Source organism: Artemia franciscana, chromosome 20, assembly GCF_032884065.1.
Source record: "Artemia franciscana chromosome 20, ASM3288406v1, whole genome shotgun sequence".
Classification (NCBI taxonomy): Eukaryota; Metazoa; Arthropoda; class Branchiopoda; order Anostraca; family Artemiidae; genus Artemia; species Artemia franciscana.
The window spans coordinates 16,409,115-16,430,189 of record NC_088882.1 but is presented as its reverse complement, the minus strand read 5'-3'; the positions used below and the strand labels follow the sequence as shown (position 1 = coordinate 16,430,189).

General features: G+C 35.1%; 1 protein-coding gene across 1 annotated transcript in view; it reads right to left on the bottom strand.

Moving 5' to 3' along the window:
- Nucleotides 1-18,709, bottom strand: part of LOC136039809 (uncharacterized) — a 93,576-nt gene extending 74,867 nt beyond the window's left edge. Inside the window, exons 1-2 of the mRNA XM_065723710.1 lie at nucleotides 18,627-18,709; nucleotides 9,239-9,505 (exon numbers count right to left, since the gene is read on the bottom strand). Coding sequence (XP_065579782.1) covers nucleotides 9,239-9,357 — 119 coding nt within the window. The 5' untranslated portion in view covers nucleotides 9,358-9,505; nucleotides 18,627-18,709. The remainder of the gene's footprint in view (nucleotides 1-9,238; nucleotides 9,506-18,626) is intronic.
- Nucleotides 18,710-21,075: the final 2,366 nt, after the last annotated feature.

Sequence of the window (21,075 nt, the reverse complement as noted above, 5' to 3'; positions counted from 1 at the left end):
TCATAAAGATCTCTCAAAAATAATTCTTTATGGTTTAAATTTATCTCTAATAACCCCCCCCCTGGAAATGGTTGCTATGATTCACATCTTTCTGTAAGTCATGCTTCTGTTTGCTTATATTTTATCCTTTATACACTTTTTTCCCATTTTGTTTTTTTCGTTTGTTATTTTTTAATTCTTTTTATTCTGTGCTTTAATAATGCTTGTAAATTTGTTTTTATTAATAAAAGTTGTTTGTACCAGAGCTAATCTTCAATACGTACTTGCACAATGAAATATCTAATGCCAATGCTATGTAACATCTCACAGGTTCAATTGCTAACTTAACCTGTCTAGGTGAGTTTAGAGAATTAATCACGCTATAACATGCAAGTGCATCTAATGAGCAAAATCAATAGTTATAGAATGCTCTTGCGCTCTCATGTGGAAATGGTTGTAAATATGCGAGCCATTTAATCGTTCTAGAAGGCGGACAGGAAATTCCTCCATGCGTGCAATAGGTTATCATTCAGAAAGTATTCCTCGAATAATAATATTAAAAAGGCTTTCCTAATCCACCTGTCTAGCACTCCGTTCCGTTGATGGAGAATCCCTTTTGAATCCTAATGTGGACAAAAAATCTTTAGATTATAAAGTTTCCCTGAAAAAACACGTTGAAAGAAAACAAAAATCTCGTAAATCATTATGTAACAATCCACGTGTTCACTGTCATTACGTAACACCCCACGTATGCGCCCTCCTCAGTTACAAGTGGGATTTTACGGGCCCCTGATGTCTGGCATGTCAGGCGACATTGCGTCACCCTTAACACAGCATTGAATTTACTCAAAGATGAGATAAAGTGATATTGAGATTAACCACGAGTGAATCCAGGCTATGTTGCCAGGTCGGACAGAACAATTATGTTTTATTATCGCAGGGCTAAACCATCAAGGATTAAAACTGAAATTTGGCACATATTTTGAAGTGAAAGAGCATAATCGAGTCAGTGTTTCAATTATTTTTTGCGTCCCTATGCCCAAAATTATACCTTTCGGGGTGTAATTATGATCTACTTGGAGAATTCTGAGACTAGCACTATCATAACAGTGGAATTAACTTAAACTGAAAAAATTCAAAGCGTATCTATAAAAAACGAAATGGTGTAAAATAATACAAAATGACCACATTATTGAATAAAAAAACCCATTAAGTATAGAATAAAGGCAGCACTATTACGACCAATATTTTTTTGCTTCTTGTGTCAAGAGGAGGAAAAGGAAAATCTTCTCTGGGAAAGAAAAGCTTACCGAACTAGTTTAGATAAAGTCTAGGAGAAGAACGATGAAATTTTAGGAAGGAGAGAGGATGTGTCAACCAAATCTTGGTCGACACATCTTTGACTTCCACATCTTGGTTAATAATTGAAGTGTCTGGATCACCAGGTCTCTTTACTACTCAGTTGTTTGGCAACTGGCATTTGACTGAGCTGATAGAAGAGGTTTACTGAAGGTGCAATTCTACAATATTGATGTGGTTGGTTGAAAGTCGGGTTAGCAAATGGTTTGATCTTGAGTCAGGAATTAAATAAAAAAAAAACTGTTTTAACCAAAAGTAAGGAGCGACATTAAAACTTAAAACGAACAGAAATTATCCTGTATATGAAAGGGAATGTCCCCTCCTCAACGCCCTGCTCTTTACACTAAATATTACCTCTTTGTCACATTTCTACTTTTTAAAGTAATTAAAAATTTGAGCATAAAGAGCAGGTTGTTGAGGAGGGAAAATGTTCTTTTTTATTTCATTTCAGAGCGTTTTTCAACTAATGCAGGTTCGAAATTGACTCACCGTACATGAACAATTAAAACAGAATTTTCCTATTGATTTTGGCAAAGTTTCCTTCCTTGTAAAATTCCCTCTGAAAATCTCAGCCCCAGAAACTACCCATCCAGTGTGAAAATCTCACCGCATAAAACCTTAATTATTTATTATGTGTATGAGGGAGTTGTCCCCTCATACAATGCCAGGAAATCTGACTCGCATGTTCATGGATAATTCCTTCCCCTCACGGAGCGTCTCACCATGTAAAGTTCATCCCTTATAAAATACTCCCCCACCAGGAAAATTTGGCCCAGACAATTCTATTCTAGCTGAAAACTTACCCCGGGTGAAATTTTTTTCTTAGCCCACTTTTATTTGAAAAAGACTTTAAGTTCAGATTAAAGTCTTAAAATAATGCCGGATATCCCCTCCGTGGAAAATTCTTCTCACAAATACTCCTGCCCCCCAGTCAAAAAAATCCCCACATCTACGGATAGATACTCTAGACAAGTCCAACTTAGTAAATATTTACCTCGGATAATTCCCCTAAATATCTTCACATGTAAAATTGAGCCGGCAAAGAAAAAGTAAGACATTTAAAAAAGAATTCTTTTAGGAATTTCGGCAAATAACGAAAAATAATTCCAGTAGAAAATTTCCCTAGCAGAAAATTCTCCCCCTTCCCCGGAAAATGTCTGAATATTTCTCATTAAGAAATATTATGCGTAGAAAATAGGCAAATTTCCTGACTTACAACTCTTTCTCCAGGGACAGTGGGGGTTATGTTATCCTAAAAGACACGGTTACTGGGTTTTACAACTATGTTGAACAAAATGACTATTTCAGAATTTTGATCGGATACTTTTAGGAAAGGGGAGGGGGATGGGGGTGGAAATGGGGCTAGTTGCCCTCCAATCTTTTTGTTCACTTAAAAAGGGCACTAGAACTTTAAATATTTGTTCGAATGAGCCCTTTCTCTATATTCTAAGAATTTAGGTTCGATGCAACTAATCCCTGGGAAACACAAACAAACAAATAAACACGCACCCGTGATCTTTCGTCTGGTAAAAAAGTTAAATAAAATTCCACATTTCTTGCAAATGGAAATTTGAAACTTCCAAAGCAGGGTTGTCGGATACGCTGAATCTCATGGTTTGATTTTCATTAAGATTCCTTGACTTTAGAGGGAGTTTCCTCCCTTTTTCGAAATTCTGGCAAATTTTCTCAGGCTTTTGATGCGTGACCATAAACTTAATAAGTCTTATATATTTGAAATCAATATAATAAGCCAATACTTTTGATATATCTATTCATACCAAAATTATGTTTTTTAGATTTTCGGCTCCTATTGAGTCGAGTCGCTCCTTACTTGCAGTTCGTTACCACGAACTTTTCGATCAAGCATGGTTGCGTCCTATCCCTGTTAATATGGAGAATTTTGACAGACTTATTCCTAAGGAACGCGACAAGACTGTGGGAGAGCATTGAAACAAATGGGAAGGTAAAATTTTTCTCGAATTGGATAAAAATGTTAAAATGATAAAACTAGATAAAAATGTTAGCAAACTGAAGGACATTTTTGAGGTTTTGAGGATTCAGGATGCAAGAATAGGTTCGAAAATTAATGTTTAGAAGACTAAGTCGTTTAGACTGGGAATAAGCGAAGGTGAAAAGGTGATGTTGGGTAATGAGAAGATCTATCAAGTGGATAGCTTCACTTACCTAGGTATTATTGTTAGTAAAGACGGTGGATGCACTGAAGATGTTCAATTAAGAATAACCAAATCCCAGGGAGTTTTTTTTTCACAGTTGAAAAAAGTTCGGAAGAATGGGAAAATAAACCTGCGAAAAATGGAATGACCAAGAATAAACGAATATGAAAAGGTGGTGTTGGGTAACGAAGAGATCAATCCGGTGGATAGCCATATTTAACTAGGTAATATAACTGATAAAGACGCTGGATGCAGTGAAGATGTAAAAAAATAGAACAGCCAAGGCCAAAATGTGTTTTCTTCACAGTTGAGAAGAGTTGATAAATCTGTGGTTCAATATTGGAACACTAGATGCAACGGTAATAATGATGGTCAAGTTCTGAAATATGAGCGGTGTGAAACATAGAGGAAGATTTTTTAAATATTTCCAGAAAAATTGTTTAAGGATAGTCTTATCATTAACTGAATGATCCCTTTGATTGACCGTATGTAAAACAATACGATATACGAAACATTAGTTGGATTCCATTTCCTAGGGGTATAATAAAAGGATGACTGAGATAGATAAGGCAAAATTCACAGATGAAGAATGACAGATTATCAAAGATTGTGCTTTTTGGGCATCCGTCTGAGGTCAACGAAAAGCAGGCCATACCCATCTCGGGTGGGAAAGGTATTAAGAGAGGGTTTAAAGAAAATTGCAACACCACAGGAAGAAGTAAAGAGTGAAGATTTAAACATAGCGGAATGGATGAGAAGCGCACACAGCTCTGTCGACCTCAGCAGCTTGGTGCTGAAGTGATATGTTAATACTAGTGATTGGTTTTCTGAACAATATCTTCAGATGATAAAAAATGTTCGTAAAATAAAGTACCAAAAGAGAACTCTACATGTTGCAGAATACTAACTTCAGATCACACAATGGTCAAACAGTTCGTGGTAACGAACTGTAGTAAGGAGCGACCCGACTCAATAGGAAATGAAACTCTAAAAAACGGAATTTTGATGCTAAAAGATACATCAAAAGAATTGTATATTCATGATGATTTTAAATATATAAGTTTCATCAAATTTAGTCTTTGTCATCAAAAGTTACGAGCCTGAGAAAATTTGCCTTATTTTGGAAAATGGGGGGGAAACCCCCTAAAAAGTCATAGAATCTAAACGAAAATCACACCATCGCATTCGGCGTATCAGAAAACCCTAAAGAAAAAATTTCAATCACCGTATCGACCAAGTGGTCCTAGAATATCGGAAGAGGGCTCATTCTAACAGAAATGAAAAGTTCTAGTGCCCTGTTTAAGTGACCAAAAAATTGGAAGGCCCCTAGGCCCCCTCCCACGTTCATTCTTTCCCAAAGTCAATGGATCAAAATTTTGAGATAGTAATTTTGTTCCGCATAGTCGAAAACCATAATAACTATGTCTTTGGGAATGACTTACTCCCCCACAAAAAAGGGCTGTAAGTTACAAACTTTGACCAGTGTTTACATACAGTAATGGCTATTGGGAAGTGTGCAGACGTTTTCAGGGGGATTTTTTTGGTATGGGGGGTGGGGTTGAGGGGATGGGGTTATGTGGGAGGATCTTTCCTTGGAGGAATATGTCATGGGTGAAGAAAAATTCAATGAAAAGGGCGCAGGATTTTCTAGCATTACTATAAAAAACAATGAAAAAATAAACATGAAAAGTTTTTTCAATTGATAGTAAGGAGTAGCATCAAAACTTAAACGAACAGAGATTATTACGCATATTAGGGGTTCTAAAAATACTTTAGCATAAAGAGCGAGGTATTTAGGAGGAGATAAATACCTTACTCTTTATGCTAAAGTATTTTTAGTAATTTCAATTATTTATTATACGGCCTTTCTGATTCAGGGGTCATTCTTAAAGAATTGGGACAAAACTTACGATTTAGTGTAAAGAGTGAGGCATTAACGAGGGTACAAACCCCCTCGTATACATAATTTATCTATATATATAAAAATAAGTTGTTTGTCTGTGGGTCTGTCGAGTGACGTCATGTCGTCATGTCGTCATGAAGTTAGTTGTCGTCATGTTTGTTATGACGATGACGTCATTAAAAGTATTTAAGAAAATCGTTCAAAGACAAATTTTTAATTGTAAGAAGATCGTGGACGGAAAAATGTTTAATTGTAAAATGACTGAAGAACCTACAATGGCAACAGCCGAGAAAGCTGCTCAAAGAGTCTATGCCAAAAACTTGCGGCTGATAGAGAAAGTAAGAAAAAAAAGCGTGCCGAGGAATCACAAGAACAGCAAGAAAACAGGCTTGCGGCTAAAGAACGCAAAACCGCGCAGTTAGATGAAAATCCACCTGGACAGCGAGAGTCGAAACATATCAAAACTGAAAATGATTGCGATGATGATTGGGTTTGGGATTTTGACTTGGATAAGGTCATCAATGCCTACCAGATTTTAGTTAAAAAAAACAAAGATTCGGCGATGTGTATTTCATTGTGACGCTGAAAAATAAAGAAGAAAAAGAAAACTGAAAAAAGAAATAAGGTAAAAAACTAAAAAAAACTAAAAAGAAAAAAACACTCAAAGAGAAATTACAGACCGGGACACAAATGACGACCGGGACAGAGGGAATATAAATGACGACCAGGTCACTCAAAGAGAAATTACAGACTGGGATACCGGGACACAAATGACGACCGGGACACAGGGAATATAAATGACGACCAGGAGACAGGTATTTAAGAATATCGTTCAAAGACAAATTTTTAATTGTAAGAAGATCGTTGAAAGAGAAATTTCTAATTGTAAAATGACTGAAGAACCTACAATGGCAAGACCCGGGGAAGCTGCTCAAAACGAATGTATTCAAGCCAAAGTAGCTGAGTTGGTAAAGCGTTATGTTTCAGGTTCTATGTCCGAGAGGCTCCAGGTTTGAACCTTGGCTTTAGCATTAATACAAAAGAAGAAAAAAACTAAAAAAGGTAAAAACTACAAAAAAAACTAAAAAGAAAATACTAAAAAAACTATAAAAGCTAAAAAACTAAAAAAAAACAAAAAAAAGGTAAAAAACTAAAAAAACTAAAAAAAAGGTAAAAACTACAAAAAAAACTAAAAAGAAAAAAAAACTAAAAACTAATAAAAAAACTAAAAAAACTAAAAACTGAAAAAGAAACAAAAAGAAAAAAAGGAAAAAAACTGAAAAGTAAAGGAGAAAAAGAAAACTAAAAGCCGGAACACAGGGAATATAAATGACGACCGGGACACTCAAAGAGAAATTACAGACTGGGACACTGGGACACAAATAACGACCGGGAGATATAAATGACGACCGGGACACTCAAAGATAAATTACAGACCGGGACACCGGGACACAAATGACGACCGGGACACAGGGAATATAAATGACGAACGGGACGCTCAAAGAGAAATTACAGACTGAGACACTGGGACACAAATGACGACCGGGATACTGAGAATATAAATGACGACCGGGACACAGGGAATGTTCGATTAGCAATCACCATCAACAAAGCTCAAGGGCAATCATTAGAATAATGAGGTATAGATCTGAATACGGATTGTTTTTCCCATGGACAATTTTATGTTGCATGTTCAAGAGTCGGTAAAGTTGACAATCTATTTATATGCACAGACAATGGGACATCGAAGAATGTTGTATATTCGCAAGTTTTACGTAGTTAAAAACATATATATATATATATATATATATATATATATATATATATATATATATATATATATATATATATATATATATATATATATATATATATATATATATATATATATATATATATATATATATATATATATCTATAACGAAAAGAGAAATCTTTTCTCTTTTATCTATATTCACAGGTGGGACACAACTACAATGGCGCGTAACTAATATGGCGCGTAACGGCTTAAGCGCGCGGGGGGCTTGGGGGGGGGGCAAAGCGCCCCCACAAACTAGGTGTTGGGGTGGCGCTTCGCACCACCCCAACAGCTAGTATCTATATATATAAAAAAAAGTTGTCTGTGTGTCTGTCGAGTGACGTCATGTTTGTGTGTCGACTGAGGTCATGTTTGTCGACTGACGAAATTACAGACCGGGACATCGGGACAAAAATGACGACCGGGACACCGGGACATAGGGAATATAAATGACGACCGGGACACTCAAAGAGGAAGCGACCGGGACACAAGGAATGTTCGATTAGCAATCACCATCAACAAAGCACCGGGACACAAATGACGACCAGGACACAGGGAATATAAATGACGACCAGGACACTCAAAGAAAAATTACAGACCGGGACACCGGAACACAAATGACGACCGGGACAAAAATGACGACCGGGACACAGGGAATATAAATGACGACCGCGACAGTCGTCGCGGTCGAAAGAGAAATTACAGACTGGGACACCGGGGGGCACAGGGGGATATATAAATGACGACGGGGACACAGGGAATGTTCGATTAGCAATCACCATCAACAAAGCTCAAGGGCAATCATTAGAATAATTAGGTATAGATCTGAATACAGATTGTTTTTCCCATGGACAATTATATGTTCCATGTTCAAGAGTCAGTAAACCTGACAATCTGTTTATATGCAAAGACAATGGGACAGCCAAGAATGTTGTATATTCGCAAGTTTTACGTAGTTAAAAATATATATATATATATCTATCTATATTCACAGGTGGGACACAGGGACACAACTACAATGGCGCGTAACTAATATGGCGCGTAACGACTTACGCGCGCGGGGGGCTTGGGGGGTGTAAAGCGCCCCCACCAACTAGGTGTTGAGGCTGCACGAAGCGCCACCCCAACAGCTAGTAAAAATATAAGAATATAAAAGTTTGGTACGTAAATTAATTCTTAATTTACATATATTTTTACTAATAAATATGTTCGTTAAAAATTAAAAGTTCTAATTGCCTTTTTAAGTAGCCGAAAAATTGGAGGGCAACTAAACCCCTAATTTCTCAAAATTATCTGATCAAAACTAAGTGAAAGCCATTTTGCCCAAAAAAGAATTAATATACAAATTTAATTTTAATAATTTATGCGTAGAGAGCCAAAATCAAACATGCATTAATTCAAAAACGTTCAGAAATTAAATAGAAAAAACTAGTTTTTTTTAACTTAAAGTAAGGAGCGACATTAAAACTTAAAACGAACAGAAATTACTCCGTATATGAAATGGGTTGTCCCCTCCGCAATCCCTCGCTCTTTACGCTAAAGTTTGACTCTGCCACAATTCTACTTTTTAAAATAATTAAAAGCTTTAGCGCAAAGAGCGAGGGATTGCGGAGGGGACAACCCATTTCATATACGGAGTAATTTCTGTTCGTTTTAAGTTTTAATGTCGCTCCTTACTTTCAGTTAAAAAAAACTAGTTTTTTTTATTTAATCTCTATAATAGCCTTGTCAAGAAAATGAGCAAAACAAACATTTCTGTTTTTATTATTGTCATTTATATATTAAACAAAATATAATAAACAAATAATTTTAAAGAATGTACTGTTCGTGATTTTACAGAACAAATATAAAGAAAAATCATGAATTACACAGGAGAGTCTATGGATTTTCATAAATTTGATCAAATATTGGATGAATAAAAAAGAATGCTAGCTACTCTTCGAATAAAAAAAAAAAAATACTGTAAAAGCAGTATCAAAAGCAGTGTAACAGTCATGAGTAGAGAAAAAGAGAAAAAAAGCTTACCTTCTCAGATATTCACTTGTTAAGTGATAACTGCTCGCGTCACTGCAAAATCCTGATGATTGATCTGAATCATTGTCATACATTTGATCTGGTAAAATTTGTCGGCTATGTTTGATCATTCTTCTGTTAACTTTAGTACAAAATTACAATGTGCTCAAATAATTGGTCATTTCTCTCTCAAAATATATGTATGGGTAAGTTTCATTTCGTAGTCAGGAAAGTCAACATGATCAGCTTTCTGTTCAGCTGCCTTTTTAAGTTCAATTTCTGCAAATAAAATTTTTTTTTATATTTGATTGAAGACAACAAATGAATAAAAAGGCACATTCAAGAGTTTATAGGCAGTCACAGATATAATTGTCTACGTGGAGCACCAATGGTTATTTTTTCTCTATTAAACACTCGAAATCGAGTAAAAATTTTCCCAAAAATTCGTATTCACGGCCTAGACACAACAGTTTATAGTATACTGCAGACAGCATGGGTTTAACGAGCTACACGAACTTTCTCTTCAGTTCCACCAGGAAAGGTTTCTTTCCCAAAGCCTTAAGATACTTTCTATCTAATATTTTTTTATTTTGACTTTCTATTGCCATAATGCTTGTGGCTGTTTTTCGAATCAACTTGTGACTGCGGTCATTTACCTACTTTTTTAATGCTGTTTCTTTATAATCTGGTAATCTATTCAGGCAGTAAATATTTGGTTAATAACCCAGAGTTCTAGCTCTCCAAGTGATTGTAATTGAATGAATGTGTCAAAATTGTATATACTATTTACTAAAAAAAAGAACAGCGGAGCCATTGATGCGTGGTTTGGAAGGCCATTTGTTAATGAACTGCACTTGGCTAACATTACTCGGTACTTGTGTATTATTCAGAACACACTTGATAAGTGAAGTTAGGTTCTTTCGTGAAGCAAAGTACGATGCAGGTACATTTTAATTAAATATTTTATACATATATATATAGAGGTGGTTAGGTTAAGTCAAGTTTTTGATATAATGCCCCCCACCCCCCTAATGTGCAAATATATAGCCCAAACTTTTGATAAAGCTAATGATATAAAACAAAATATGAAGAAAATATAATACTTTACCTAATTATATATATATATATATATATATATATATATATATATATATATATATATATATATATATATATATATATATATATATATATATATATATATATATATATATATATATATATATATATATATATATATATATATATAATTAATAGACCGTATTTAAGATCATGTTTACTGCATCAAGACATCTTGGTGCATCGAGTTTTATCATAACTTTGGCTATTAAATAATAGTGGATATAAAAAAGTAAAAAAAAAACAAATTTAATGACAATCATTAGAAATTATAAGGAAAATAAAAAACGGCGCACTGTGCATAACTATTAGTATATGTTAAGAAAATAATTCTTACTTCATTCTGTGCAGAATAGTCTTAGTGAACATATTTTGAATACAACTCCACTATAATATACCCCACCCTCCTAATCTACAAATATAGTCCAAATTATATATTCCACAAGTTTGTTTCCGGTTCTGCATTTTGTCATATTTGGTTCGACTTACGAATACATGGGTCGAAACAAGAGTGACGCATGGCGAAATGCATGAGACATATATAATTTCGGGTATACATTAGCAAATTAGAGGGGGGGGTGAAGTATAGTGAAGCTATGGTCAACATGTGTTAACTATGATTATTCTGCATATTTTGAAATAACAATTGTTTTCTTAGCATGTTTCCTTCTCAACAGCCCCAGTTCTAAACTTGTACCTGACTATTAAGTTTGGATTTGGTAAAACAAAATATCCTTGTCTCTTACCTTTCTATTAATCTAATCCAAACAGGGGGCACTCACTTTACACTGCTGGTTTCAAAAACACAGCATAATCAATTGCTTTCAAAATTCACGTTTTCTCAACACATTTTTTTTTTCAAAACCAAATTCTGCTCGTTACACTTTTTGTCCCACTCAAGTATTCAGATACCGTACCACTGATTAAATCATGGCGTAAAGACCATCAAAAAATGAACAAAAGGTTCGAAATCACTTTGTCACATCATGCATCAGAAGATAAAAATAACGTGTAGCTACCAATTTTGAACCTTTTTGACAGAAGATTTAAAAACAAAGATGACAAAAGAAACTTGTAAGGGGATCCGCACTAGATTAGTTCGCGTATACCAAAGTAACCGCTGAACAAATGAACGAACTTTATCAAACAGTTCGTGATAACGAACTGTAGTAAGGAGCGACCCGGCTCAATAGTAACCAAAACTCTAAAAAATTTAATTTTGATACCAATAGCTACATCAAAAGAATCGCATTTTAATGCTAATTTTAAATATATAAGTTTCATCAAGTTTAGTCTAACTCATCAAGCTTTTTACTGTTTTAAAAAAAAGAGTTGAGAGAAAGAGTCAAACTTTAGCGTAAAGTGCGGGGTGTTGAGGAAGCAACTCCTTTCATATACGAAGTAATTTCTGTTCGTTTCAAGTTTTAATGTTGCTCCTTACTTTCAGTTAAAAAAATGTTTTTTTTTATTTAATTTGCAGAATAGCCTGCAGTTACTAATAACACTGCTAACAGTTGATGACTACAGCACTAAATTCTCATTACTAAAACGATCACTAACTACCCTTAAAACATGCATATGCACACAGAAGGAGCAAGAACTGAAAATTATAAATGTTGATAACAGTCTGGCACATTATTGGATCTAATAAATGACCCCTCCCAAGATTTTGAAAAACACCCATCTATGGGAAGTTGGAAAAAGTCCTTTGCCTCCATATATTCTTGTGAATTGACGCCACGGCCATCTTCAGTTACTCAGTGTGTTTCCGCCGCAAACTGATAATGATCTACAAAAGGCAAGCTCAGAATTGTAAAGAGTGCGCTTAGTATAATACCTCTGCCTCTGAGCAGCTGAGCTGAGGGGCACGGTGTCAGTACAAGAGGCATAGATACAAGGGTAATAGTACTAGCTTTCAGGCAGATGTTTGACGCAGAGGAGACCAAGGTGGAGGAACAGTCTTATGTGCACAGGCAATCAAGAGTGTGCAGCCCCTTGGATAAGCTAAAATTGAAGAGTCATTCTGCTGTCAACACCAGATGGAATGAACAAAGGTAATAGTTCCAAGCTCTTTCTTCTGTTGTTTAAAAAATTCGTAGGGATTAGTAGATATTAAGAACTTACTGAAAGATGCTTCATTCTTTAGAATATTTGCTTTGTATTCAGTTTACAATAAAAAATGGTTATTCGGATATCAAAAAACGCCTACGATTCCCCAGCCTGTTCTCAAATTGCTACGACAAAACAATAAAAAAAGAAATAGTAAAAGTTTCAAAAACCGTATCGAGGCTTTCCCTTTGGGTGGGCAAGCATAATTTTTTGGAGATAACTATGAGCACACCACTTTGAGTACAAGCAAAGCTCTTGATAGTGTTTAAAAGTGTTCCAATTCACGAAAATGTAGGGGAGGGGTGCAAGTATTTTCTCTATTTGTTAAAATCAGGAAACAAAATGTGTTTTTCAAAATCTAGGAAGGGACATGTTTTTTTTCCTTGAAAATACCAAAGGAAATGAGTATTTGTTCAAATCTAGGGAGAAGTGCCCCCTTATCCTCCTCCGTCCAATGCCCCTCTTTGAGCGTAATTTCAGATTTCAAATGCTTTAAATTTAAATACAGAATTCCATCATATGAATGATTTTGATGCAAAATCAATTAACTCCATCATGCAGATAATGGAGAAAAATAACAAAAATTTCTTAATGCTGGTTTTGATTATAATACACCGACCATGTACATAAACATTTACTCTTAAATTTCAATTTTATTGAACGCAGAAAGCATGGAAGTGGTAGTATTATATTTAAATTAATGGTGTTCTGCGACCTTCTTATGCCTAATTTTGATAAGAAGCGCAGTTTTTTTTGTGAGTTTGAAGAGATCACTAGAAAATACGAGTACCAGCGTTGCCAACGCAAAATAAAATTAACTGTACCAGTTTTCTGACTAAATAGGAGCAAGTACCCCAAAATGTACTACAATTGATTGTTTTGAAAATTTTCCAATTGTACCATTTTGAACCAAGACCTCTAAATTGTACCAAGAACGGTAGACTACAATCGTACCGTGTTGGCAACGCTGAGAGTACCAGGAAATCTGAGCTGTTAATTTGTTAATTAATCAGGCGAAATATTCAAATCTTTAGCGGAAAGAGCAAGGTCTTGTGGAGAAGGCAACTTCTTTCATATGCGTAATAATTTCTTTTCGTTGCTTGTTGACGTTGATGTTGCTTTCACTTAAAAAAACCATTTTGAATTTAATTTTTGATCTTTTTAAATAATGTCGGAAAATCCGGCTCTCTTTCTATCAAAAATTCTGGTACTTGTGCACTATCTCTACTATGTGCATTTAGTTTCTTCGTTACTTTAGAAACAAATTTGGGCTATAAACTTGCATATTAGAGCTTGGGGTAGAATATACGGAGTCTGCATGCAAAATATGTTAGGTACAATTATTCTGCATATTCTGAAGTAAGAATTGTTTTCTGAGTTCAAAATGTGAAAATACTTTACCCCCTCCCCCTTATGTGCAAAATATATAGCCCGAATTATATATTTCCCTTCTATTCTGTCACTTGTATTTGTCTTGTCTCAGGCTAAGCTGAAAGAAACAAACGAGAAAACCGATTTGTTCTCGAGTAATAACAACGTCAACTTGGGTGAGTGCCTTATAATGCACAAGTACCGAAAATCCTTCCCCTTACGAAAAAAAAACGAAACCGAAGCAAAATTTTCAAATTTGGAAAACCTTATTTTCAACGGGGTTATTTTTTTTTTTGGGGGGGGGGAATTTCCACGGGAGTTGGATGTTTTCTGGGGGAATACCGAGAAAGGTATTGTCCCCGGGGGGGGGGGTATTTTTCGTGTTTTTCTAGTGGGTATTTTCAGGGGTATTTTCGCTGGGGGGGGGGGGTAAATTCCGGGGGGGGTAAACGCTGGCTACCGTATTCGTCTTTGTGACGACTATCTCGTAACATTTATTCTTGCTTGAAAATACATTTATTAATGAGAAGAAAGAGCAGAAATGCAACAACATAAGACTTAGCTTATTTTTAGGACAATGTGCGGAGTCACTTTTGTTTGGTAATATCAAATTAATATTGGAAAAGGTTTAACTAATTTGATTTTTCGTTTCAGTCATTGTTTCAGACTTCCCTTTTTTCTTGATATTATCATTTAAATCCAAGCTTATAGTATAGGTTTTTCAAGATGTATAGCTGTTTTAGAACTAATGAATCATTTGAATTGATGATAGCTCATTTAATGTTCATTTAAGTTGTGCCTACAACTAGGAAGCGTAATCGAAAAGGAGTGGAGGAAAATCCCAAGCGCTTGAGTTAGGAAGGGACCACAGTAAGAGTTTTATTCAACAAAATGTGTCGTTAGATGTTCATTTGCTTTTATTCGATTCCTAATCAAAGCTTTTTGATTTCAAAATGCTGTATGATTTCTGTTTTCCGCTGTATAGAAAATTGCAAGTTCGGAGGGGGCTACTGTAAAATGTTCAAGAGAGTTAGCGTACTTGGAAGACTCAAAAATATAATTACAGTACACTCGAGGGCGTGTTGCGTGTCGTTCTTCGTCTTCAGCACACAGAGCCATTTTTATTATATATTGTATTTGTAATTACAATATATAATAATTGGACAGATTGTCCAATTAAGTGGGCAGCCCAGTCAAGGTTAATTTTACCCCTTTGATGGCCGTTGTTACTGTCTCCCATTTATGCTCCGTGCAAACGTGTCCCTTCACAATGCCGAACTAGAGTCGTACCGGTTGGAGGTTCTTGCTGGTTGACTACGAGTTGACTTGCATGAAAATTTTCCTCTCATGCATATCACTCCACAATGCTGAACTAGAGTCCACCCTCTCATGCTAATTCACGGTGGGTTGGGTTCAACCTGTTGGAGGTTCTAACAGGTTCATTCACGGTGGGGGAAGCAATATATTGACAAATTTGAAATATATTGACAAATTTGGCAATATATTGACAAATTTGGCAATGAATATAAATGGAAATAAGAGTCCAATTCAAGGCCTACAAGGGCCTCCTGCAATCTGCCTCGACTCTTATGCAAGTGAACTTGCAATTATACACCAAGAGATTTGGGCCAGAAACAAAAAACTCAACTGTCTGTAATAGACTACAAAAAGTGGATGGCACATAAAGAATATTTTTTTGGTGACAGAGACCTTGGAAACACACTATCTTTCTCGAAATGTGTCGTTTACATGTAGTATCTTGTGTTCAAGGTTGCATCCAGGGGTTTGACCCCTCTGGAATGATTTTCAAACTTGTATAAAAACAAAAATGGATATATACAAATTTCGCATGTATTTTTTAAAGTTTTTCCTGTTAAACCTTCCCTAAGAAAATACCCCTCAAGCAATAATCCTGGATACGGCCCTGACCGAGCACCATAAATAAGTTTACGGTACGTGCCCTTTTCTTTGTAAATGTTTCGAAACCTTTTTACACTTTCGGAGCCCGTGAAACTGATTGAATAGCCTAAGAATCCCTTAAACAATATTCACTACAAATATCCGATGTTTTCTCATCACACTCCAGGTGGCATCATCGTTGTTTCTCCTTACTCACTACTTCTCGCGGACTATCTAAGTCTAGAGGTCTTTTTTGGATCTCTGAATTTCCGGGAAAGCCTTTGTTAATTTCCATACACGTGCATAATTGGCCTCTGTCCGTATTAAACAGTTTTGGAGAAAACAAGTTTTCTTTTGCCGAAAACTTGAGGAAAATTACATTTTTCTGCGTAAGGTTTATGTTCCCTGTAATGAGGTTCAAAATAAGAAAAAAATCAGAGTATCAAGAAAACATGAAACACAGGGGATGGGGGAATGCGGGAAGTTGTCGAAGTGGGAGATAAAATATGGTCACTGTAACACCCTCAAAATGTCGCTTCGAAATGCATATACTCAGAAAAATCCAAATAAGTTTTAAGACCACAAAAAGTCAAATTGACAAAAAAGCTACTGATCGCTATAATCGACTGACTTTTATCCTGTGATAGTAAAACATAATATAAACGTCACATAATGTTGCTCAAACATATTAAATGGAATAATTTTGCTGATATATCAGAGTCAGCAACTTGAAGGTGCAGATTAGATCTTCACTATACTGAAAATCTTTACAAAAAGAGGTGCAAATTAAGTTACAAGAGCATTGTCAAAACGTCGTGTAGCCTTTTGGTAGTATATTAGCCGTTGGCTAAGCACAAGAATCGTTTGATTCTTAAGTAATGCACAAAAATTGGGTGAAATGCAATTCTAATCACAGTCAGTAATGCTGAGATGAAGAAAAAATTCTAATCACTAGAACGTTGGGAAAACCTCGTTTAATGTTTTGAATCGTTGGAAACTTTCAATTGGGACTTCAACAGTGCAAAAAGTCTTGAAATGGGTAAAATTGGTTGTAATCGCACAGCCTTGTGAATTTCATCCTTAGTCATCCCGTCGTATTTCGTAAGGAAAATCTATTCCCTATACAGAGAGTTGGCAAATCAAAGCCGTAAACAAAGCATTCACGATTATGAAAAAGCCAAGAAAATGCTGCTAGAACTAGATTGCAAGAACATCAACAAAACTTCATGTAACGTTACCAATATTTAAAAAGAGGTTTTAATATTATGTGAAAGCGATAAAACGGTAAAAATTAGATTCTAATCACGTTGATTGTCTCGATTATTATTTGCTAGGTCTGTTTAGCGTTATATTAAAGGCCATGAATCAGGATGAAGGACCTAAGTTTTCCTAAAAACAGTAAATTTGTTGGAAAAAGCATTATTAAGCGTTATGACGAGGTAAAATCGTAAGTTGTACTAGTGTTTCGAAGATAAGAAGTTGGACCTTGACGGTAAACACTGATTCCAAAGCATAAGAAACCACACAAGAAAGTTTTTTTTATATATCAAGCAGAATATTTTATTGTTTATTATTCGGCGCGAAGTTACATAATGGTCAGACGCCTTTTTTGCGATCTGAAGATAAAATTAAGGTGCTCAGCGTAAATACTACTACTACTACTAACAACTCACCGCAGCACCAAGCCGCCTGAGGCCAACACCACTACGAAAGCCTCTCCTCAATCTCAACAAAACTATGGCTGCTAACAGCGCTGCAAAGTGACCTTGAGAAGCGACGTCCCTTAGCCTAGTAAACGACTTAACATTTGCTCTGGATACTGATTAGTGGATAATTTTTGCGGGTTTGGTTGGTTTTTGTGAGTTGAAAAACGTTTTCCTAGCTAAACTATCTATCAGCGTGAAAAGTAGAATTGTTACCTATTTAAAGTTTTTTGTGATAATAAAATCCATTTGAATTCTTTGGACGATTCACAATATTAAACGACGTTTTGAAGCCGTTCTCGTGAATGAGTTTTTTTTTAATTTCCTTCCAGGACTTTTCACAGTATTAGAACGTGTACTTGCACTGAATTTTTTATCATTTCTTCAGAAACTGCACGTTTCTTAGAGTTATCCACCAGCAAAGACACTAGCGTGATATTTCAGGACGGTTTGGCGATGTTTTTGTGATCTTATTTCCACCTTCTCTTCTAGAGCTTTTCAGCATAGTTGAAGACTCATGTATGGCTTTAATTTACTGACTCTCATATAAATAGTACGTCACCTCAGTTTATTTGTAGAATAGCAAGGTATCTCGAAATTTTGTTCAATAAAAAAAAAAAATAATAAAAATCCAAGTAGTAAGTAAATGTAGACTAGTGTTTTATTTATGTATTTTTCCAAGTGTTAAGTGATCGTTTCAATGACCGTGTTTTCAAGTATTAAATCTATTATTAAGTTAATGTAGTGTTTCATTTAAGTGTTTTATATGATGATCGCTGATCAAAGTTTATGTTATTTGTGCCTTTCGTTTATGTCATTGTACTATGTTCATGGCTGTATATTTGGCTTTAAAATACACTTATCTATCTATCTATCAATCTATAAGGCAAAATTTTCTCTTTTTTAAATCTTAACGCGACAGTATATGGTGTCTATGGACTGTTATATGGTGTTCCGACTTTAATGTAATTTGAATTTTCAACAGTATGGCTGCTTAGAGCAGAATCAAAAGAATTAAAAATAGTGACGAATACCACACTGCCTTTCCATAACAAACAAATACGAAATAGAAAAAATAGGGAAAATCTTTTAAAGACAGTGGAAATCAGTTCTGTGAATATTTCGGCCCCATGTCCAAGGGCCGTCTTCAGCACAATACGAGAACGAGAGAGAAAATATGTATATATAAATAAACTTACATTAAAGTGTGAGAATTAAAACTAATAATGTTTTTTTTTAAACTCTTTTAAAAACAGCTATAGCATCCTTACTTCAACGAAGTTCAACCAGGACTAACAAAAAGAACGAAGTGAGAATATAAGTTCATTCAAACTAAAGAGAACAAAGTGATTAAACGCAATTTCTCAGAGCCAACCTTGCATATTTTGCAGCCTGTCTCAAAGAACTTTTCGTAGCTGGTTCAATACTATTATAAATTGGTTTAGTAGAAGATTTTGTTACATCATTTTTAATTAAATTTGAGTATAAAGAATTTAGTGAGTATTCCCCTAAGTCCCTGTTTAAAGAAATATTATTGTTTATTTAGAGACTAATTTTGATTGATTCTCGAACCACCTGTTTTATCCCAAATCATTACTGATGAGTGAAGATTATTCAAAAAGTATCGCGTGGGACGGATTATTAAATATATGCCAACCTAAAGCAGAATCAAAGGAGTTGTTGGAACTATTTGAAATTAATGCCTTGTCTGTGTCTTTTTTATGCTGTTGTAACCGCTTTTCTAGATTCTGATGGATCCTGCCGACATAGTAATTTCCACAATCACAGGGTATTTGATTGACCCCTCTTTGGCGAGTAACTGGGGCCTTATCTTTGCCGGAATTTAAGGAATTAATAATTTTAAAATTATTAGTAAAAACTACATACAGATTATTTTTTGTGCAAATATTTTTTAATTTTGTTGTGATTTTTGGGATATACGAAAGATAGACAATATTTGAGGGCTTATAATAATAATAATAGTAATTTATTTATCACCCACTTCAGTAGCCTCATATTGTGAAATATCTTCTTCGATTTTACAAGAATGTCTTTTTATTCTATGGTTAATTATCTTATTGACAAAAGGAATGGGGTATCCATTACCAAAAAGAATATCTCTGATAAAGTTTATCTCTGCATTTATATACGAAACGGAGCAAATATTCAGGGCGCGATCAATGAGGGAAGTTACAACTGCTTTTTTTACTTGTGGGGGGTGGATTTGAATTAAAGTGAAGATATCTATTGTTTTGAGTTGGCTTTCGATAGATAGTAAAATCCAGTTTATCAGCATTACGAATAATTGACACATCTAAAAACGGTAGTTAATTTTCAATTTCAACTTCTAGGGTGAACTGCAAGTTCCGGTCATAAGTGTTAAGATGATCTAAGAAGCCCCGAAGTTCAGCTTCCCCATAATTCCAAATTGAAATTACGTTATCCATATAAAGACCGCAATAGACGTGTTTTAAAAAATAAGAATTCAATGCCCAATTTTCAAGGTTTTCGACATAAATATTTGCCAGTAGCCCGGATAAAGGTGCCCCCATGGGTAACCCATTTTTTTGCTGATAAAAAGAATCGCAAAATTGAAAATAAATAGAAAACTTATTACAAATTTTAACCAGAATTATTAAAACTTCACAATCAATTCCCGTCACTGAAACCTCGATTAAGTGGTAATTTTATTCTACTTTGTTTTTTCATAATTCCTCAGAAATAGTCACATCTATATTTGTATACATGGAAACAATGTCAAAACTACTAACTATTGTGTTTTCTGAAATACTCGTGTTACTAAGTTTTTCAACAAAATCTGCAGAATTACGAATATAGAAATTTTGGGAATACAATAAAGGTTTGAAAGCTGGGCAAAGCCATTTCCAAATATTAGCAGCGGGAGCTTTAGAATACTTCAGAATACAACACCTCTTTTAACTTGTGTGTGAGGGGGGGAGGGTAATTAGATTTTGAATGAAGGTCTTTAATGTTTTCTGTGGGGTTTCTGAAAATATTAAATCTAATTTATTACTGCTATGAATAATTAAAACATCTAGAAACGGCATTTCATTTGCATTTTCAATTCAAACAGTTCGTGGTAACGAACTGTAGTAAGGAGCGACCCGGCTCAATAGTCACCAAAACTCAAAAAAATGGCTGCATCAAAAGAATCGCATTTTAATGCTGATTTTAAATATATAAGTTTCATCAAATTTAGTCTTACCATTCAAAAGTTACGAGCCTGAGAAAATTTGCGTTATTTTAGAAAATAGGGGGAAACACCCCCTAAAAGTCATAGAATCCTATCTACAAAAATGTGGAATCTTGTATTTGTTGCCAGAAGGCAGATCACGGATGCGTGTTTATTTTTTTGTTTTTTTGTTTCTGTTTTTTTCCCAGGGGTGATCGTATCGACCCAGTTGTCCCAGAATGTTGCGAGATGGCTCATTCGAACGGAAATGAAAAGATCTAGTGCCCTTTTAAGTGACCAAAAAATTGGAGGGCACCTAGGCCCCCCCCACGCTAATTATTTTCCCAAAGTCAACGGATTAAAATTCTGAGATAGCCATTTTATTCAACGTAGTCAAAAAACCTTATAACTATGTCCTTGGGGACGACTTACTCCCCCACAGTCCCAGTTGGAGG